The sequence below is a fragment of the Trachypithecus francoisi genome, unplaced genomic scaffold, assembly GCF_009764315.1.
Source record: "Trachypithecus francoisi isolate TF-2019V2 unplaced genomic scaffold, Tfra_2.0 Contig01579, whole genome shotgun sequence".
Taxonomy (NCBI): Eukaryota; Metazoa; Chordata; class Mammalia; order Primates; family Cercopithecidae; genus Trachypithecus; species Trachypithecus francoisi.
Genome location: NW_022681442.1, coordinates 36,567,440 through 36,573,439, shown reverse-complemented (window position 1 = coordinate 36,573,439; position 6,000 = coordinate 36,567,440). Strand labels below are relative to the sequence as shown.

Genomic DNA, 6,000 nt, shown 5'->3' with positions numbered 1-6,000 from the left:
CCCGCGACCGGGAACTTTATCGGGTTGAAGTTTCCTCTGCCGTCGCCTCCCGCTCGCGAGCATAGCTGAGCCTGGTGTGCGGCCTTTCTGGAGAGCAGGTTGCCACCCTCCTCGGCGTGGGACTCCGACCCGCAAGGAGCCTCGAGGACTCACGCATGGCCGCGCCTGAATCTGGCTACGCATTGCGACTCTGCCGCGCATGCGCAGCTCCGTCCCCTTCAGAGGCGCGCGTGTGCTCGTGGAGGTGGCGCTTCCTCCAAAAGTAAAGCCAGAAGCGCTCAGGCCTAGATTGCCTCGGCAACCGCCTGCGCCCTTTCCTACAGACTGGTGCATAGTATTTTTAAAACATCAGCGAGGACGACGTCTTCTCTGCGAGTCTGGGGAAGGGGCAAAACCAGGGGAAGAGGTGAGATGTATCCAGTTAACCAGGTAGAAATTGTACCTCCGGGACTCATCAAGGCTAAATATAAAAGTTGCGTGCTTTTTTTGTTGTTTTTTGAGACTGAGTCTCGCTATTGTCGCCCAGGCTGGAGTGTAATGGCGCGATATCGGCTCACTGCAACCTCTGCCTCCTGGGTTCAAGCGATTCCCCTGCCTCAGCAGCGATTGATTACAGGCGCCCGTCACCACGCCCGGCTTTTTTTTTTTTTTAAGTAGAGACAGGATTTCACCATGTTGGCCAGGCTGGTCTCTAACTCCAGACCTCAGGTGATCCGCATGCCTCAGCCTCCCAAAGTGCTGGGATTACAGGCATGAGCCACTACACCTGGCCAAAAGTTGTGTGTTTACCAGGGACAACCCAGTGCTTTGAGTTCTCCCTGAGCTGTGAATCTCCTGTTATTACTAATCTGTCTACAGATGAGTAAACTAAGGTTCAGAGAGATTACATGACTTATCCATGTCATACAGTGATCAAGAAGTGGAGCCAGGATTTGAACCCATGAAGTCCCACTCCAAATTCCTTCATATAAGTTTACACGGAAAAAAATTTAGATAAGATGTCCAGGTGCCTTCTTTCCTGCCTGCTTAAAAAAAAAAACAAAGAATTTTTTAATTGTTTTTGTTTTCATAATTGATCATCGTTGTGGGGACTAATGATTCCCCAAGTGGGTCACAAGGAGTTATCCTGAGCAGGAATGCTCTTGCTGTCCCCCTTGCTCCTGTACTCATATAGTCTATCTCTTGAGGACACAGCACCAAGTAAATTTCACTGATTGAGTGTTCCTACGTTCTAGAAAATGGCACTCTACACTCACAAGGGGACGTATATAAATTGGCATTTCAACTATGTCTTCAACAGGCCATACCATCGTTCTTTTATGCTGGCCATTTCTGGGTGGTGCAGAATGTGATAGATCCAGTGGACTCCGTGGTCATGTGCCCACTGCTGTGCCTCCTTTGCAGTAAAATGGGTCCTTGGTCCCACAAGGCCGTGTGGGATCCTGCGCTAGTGGATCTAAAGGTCTTTATGTCCTCAGAAAGTGTTGTGTTTGAGGCCCTGTGGACAGCAAAGGCAAACCCAATATACTATATGGGTCTATTTCTGACTAAATACATAAATCATTGCACTTTCCAAAATGGAAGGAATCCAAGCTAGTCAGCTTGCCACCAAGTGGCTTAGCTGGTGTCTTCAAAGGATAGCACTGTTCAGTTGGTCATTCTTGCTGGAAGGTTAAACATTTGGCAGCAGCAACAGCTAGATTGGCCTTGAAGTAGAAGCCCATCTTTACTGCAACCACGTAGAGCCTCTATCGCCGACAATCATGGCTACTCCACCCATGCACCCATTATGCCAACATAGGGGTGGCCAACAACAGGCTGGCTCATGTCCATTGGCTAATTCATTTTGTCAGCCTGATCCCTTACTGTCTCTTCCATGGTTTATTCTAATGAGGGTTAACAGAGGTCCATCCACATTCCTCTACTCCAGACCTCCTTGTCCTGATCTTCTCATCTTTCCCCTCTGATCAGCCAGCCACATCATTCACTACTGTCCATAAGTCCAGACACATTTATACTGAAGCCACTCCTCTTGCCACAGAAAGTAGATCATTAGGAACACTACCGGAAGCTCTGCCCAGTGGGAGGACTTCTTTTCTTCTTACAAGGCCAGCTCAAGAAGTACAGCAGTGCAGCCACCATTTCAGCATGCCCCCACATGCCTAGCCAACTCATCCATGAATCAAGTGTGGGCTTCCTCTTCCACCATCTGCTGCTCATATGGGATCCCCTATCAGCCATGGGGAAGAGCTGAGGGAGAGGCACAGCAGTAGACAGCATGAGGATCCAGGCTTCTGTGCTCCTACAGTTCACATATTTTCTTCAGCCCTGCTCAAGTCGTCCTTCCATCTCATGAGGGATTGCTCTTGGAGATGCCTGACCTTCTGACCTAATGAGAATGAGAGAACCCAAATCATGATGAGCAGTTCTGCCACCTGATGTCCCATGGTCAGAGGCTTTGTCTCTATCCAAGCTATGGAAGAATGCCAGGAGTTATTTTATGAAAAGCATAAAGTTGTGTACTGCAGACGGCAGTCTTGTTCTAGAACCCAAGGGGCTTGGGTTTTTATTCTCCCACTGGTTCACCATCTTGAAAACTCTGACATCATAGGATCTCCTAGATCATATGAACCAAGCACAGAGCCACTTCTACCACAACCTGCACCTGCTGCAGATCACTTTTCTGCTCTGGGCCAGATCAAAACTGGCAGCCTTGAAGGGAAGCAGAAATCCAAAATGTCTTTAAGATGAGTTTAAAGTTGTGTTGTTCAATACAGTAGCCACTACCCCCATGTGTCTACTGAGCACTTGAAATGTGGCTTGTGACAAATGTTGAAATGATAATACAATTGTGTTCGCAGCCGCCGCCGCACCGCCGTCGCTTTCCAACGCCAGCGCCGCCTCTCGCTCTCATGGAAGCTTCTTTCCTTTCAGGAGATGAGTGATTAGTGTCTTGTGTGATGCATGCCAAGAAGGAGGTGTCACCTGGGTATGGGAGCATAGAAGAGTGGCATCCAAGTCATGCTGGGCAGTCAGGAAGCCTGTCTGGAGGAGGGGGTGGCTCAATCTTGAAAGACAACAGAACTTTATTAAACGTTAAGTAATCAAGAGGTGCAGGAAGAGCATACCAAGTCAGAGAAAACAGCTTGATCAAAGTCTGCATGACTCTAGCTGACTTTTTCCTTTTCAGGAAATTTTCTGAAAGCTTAATAATTAAAGATGGCTACAGAGTTAGACTGTTCCTTCCAATCTTCTTTCCTTTTAGAGGAAGCATGAAAGAGAAACAATCAGATAAATATGGTAGGCATGAAGCACAAAAAAATAGGCCAAATCACAAATTGCTCTCAACAGTTTTGTGTGTGTGTGTATGTGTGTGTATATATATATATATATATATATTTTTTTTTTTTTTTTTTTTTTTTGAGACAGAGTCTCACTCTGTTGCCCAGGCTGAAGTGCAGTGACGCGATCTCGGCTCACTGCAACCTCTACCTCCCAGGTTCAAGTGATTCTCCTGCCTCAGCCTCCGGAGTAGCTGGAACTGCAGGCATGCACCACTATATCCAGCAAATTTTTTTAGTTTTAGTAGAGACAGGGTTTCACCATGTTGGCCAAGCTGGTCTGAAACTCCTGACCTCAAGTGATCCACCTGCTTCAGCCTCCCAAAGTGCTGGGATTACAGGCGTGGGCCACCACACCTGGCAGGGCAGTAAATATTTGTATGTGCCAAATGCTGGGGGCCAAAGGGAAGGGCTTCTTTGCCACATAACACAGCTTGCACTTAGGGGTGGTAATGCTGACAATTCTGTTTCATTTATTCAATCAGGAAATGAACTCCTCATATAGGCTATATTGAATAGTACTAATGGTCACCTGAAGTTGTTGGTGTTTGGCCTCCCCTGGAAGCAAGATATCTGTATGAAAGACCCACACCTAAGAAGTAATACTGACAAATGTCAGACATTTGATTGGCACATTATCTGAGCAGAGGGATTAGAGAAAGTTCTAAGAATCTATGACTCATCTATTCCGTACAATCAAAATCCAAATCATAACTGTTAATGTCTTTGTAAATGAGTCAGACCTGCTGTGTGGTTCAGAGACTTTTCATTTTATGTTGATTTCTAAGAATTGCAAAGTTTAAGCCTCCTTGACTTTTACAAGCGTAGAAACAGATGGGGTTTAAAGAAAGAACGCATTAACTGCCAAAAAAAAAAAAAAAATCGAGAGCTTTAACATGACATGATTTTCTGCCTGAATAGTTTAGTTCTGCTTGTTGTGGCACTAAAACGGCTCATGTGCATAAACTGTCCATGTACATTCTGGCTTCAGAGTCTGTGGTATGAAGTCCTGGTACTGATTAAAATTCTTATGCTTAGAGTATGTACCATGTTAGTGCGTTCATAATTAAAGGTCATGAACAATTACTGAGGGTGGTGGGCATGCTCAAGAATAGACGGTTGCTCCTTTGGAGGAAGGAGGGTTGCTTGGAGTACCCTGTCTGCCTCTCATAACAATCACTTAGTCTCAGTGTCTGGAGGGATGGGGGCACCACTGTTTGCGCAACTGACCCTATGAGGGATTAGTCACCAGGAGATGAACTGTGGTGACCTCAGATCTTGACTCAGGACTCTTTCTTAGCAGCCAGGGTCCCCAGTCTCCTCTGTGAGGAGGACACAGTGGCCATGTTCCGGCCTCTCTGCTGCTGCTGGACACTTTCCTGAGGTTGCTGCCCCTCACAAAGGGGAGCAGCTGTGATGTCAGCAACCAGACTGAAAAGGGACTTACTAGGGAATGTTTCCAAGCCAACTGCTAATGCTCCCACCTATTATTTGGGAAGCATTCATTTCCTCAGATAAGCCTCAGAACAGCCCAATGCAAAGAAAACTTCATTTCATTAAAACAGAGCTAGGTATCTTATATTAGCATTAGAGAAAGAAGATTTCAAGTAAGCTTCAAAGAAATATAAGAACAGAGCTTGTTAAGATGTAAGTTGCGGGGAAAAGGCCAGTAAATCTGAGAGAAACAAGAAACCCAAAACAAGAAGACAGGCCTCAGAACTCTCATCAGGCTTGAGTAGGAAACGCCACACATGATCAGATAACAGACACCACACTGCTTTGGAGTCTATAAATTTATTGAGTAAAAACAAAATCAACGTCAGACATATTATATTTGATTGGGTTCAAATTTGGCTGATGTCCAAATGCAGCAGAGAAGAACAGAGGGGAGGAAGGGACATGGTGTTGCTGACAAGGGGACACTGAACAAAACAGTTTTCCTTTAATTGGAAAAGCAGGCATCGCACAGCTGGTGTGAGTCAATTAACCAAGGCAGGGAGGGGACTCAATGTTTTGCAAGCAGAGAGAAACCCAAAGTAAGCAGAGAACTTTCAAGAGAGGCAAGGGCCAGAACACTGAGAGAAAAAGCTGCAGCAGAGGCCGGCTGGAGAACAGTGGTCAGATCTGCTGGGTCACTTGGGGAACACGGTGACCACTTCATAGCCCTCAGGTGGTGTGACTCGCTCCCGGGCATGCTTCTCACAGTAGATTTGATCCTCCACAAAGAAATGGCCCTTCTGTTTCAGGTTGGTGCCACAGTCAGTGCACACGTAACACTCAGGGTGGCGGTGACGGTCCCGCAGCTTCACGAACACACCGCTACAGAAGCAAGGCAGGGAAGGGACTCCATCAGTGACAAGCACCTACAGGTGGCACCCGAGCAGAGCAGGTGGCACCATCCTTCCTGAGCAGGAGCCTGGGGCTTCTCCCAGAAACCAGGGCCTCTCAACTGGCCTCCAATCATAAGAGACTTGCTTCTCCTTCCCAGGGTCCAGAGACATTTTTCCAAAAACCCCTCCTACTTCAACAGGGCAGCTCTGATTTTTCTCATTGTACATGTTCATAACCTAAGGGCTCCACAGTGAAGGAAAACCTTCTCAACCTGGCTTTGGGACACAGGACTTTCCTGGCCTCTCTGCTGCATTTTTCTGGGACGGAT

General features: G+C 46.8%; 1 protein-coding gene across 1 annotated transcript in view; it reads right to left on the bottom strand.

Annotated features, from left to right (window-relative positions):
• Positions 1-5,116: 5,116 nt before the first annotated feature.
• Positions 5,117-6,000, bottom strand: part of PDLIM1 (PDZ and LIM domain 1) — a 55,767-nt gene continuing 54,883 nt past the window's right edge. The window contains exon 7 of the mRNA XM_033188183.1: positions 5,117-5,660. Within this exon, the coding sequence (XP_033044074.1) occupies positions 5,474-5,660 (187 nt within the window). The 3' untranslated portion in view covers positions 5,117-5,473. The remainder of the gene's footprint in view (positions 5,661-6,000) is intronic.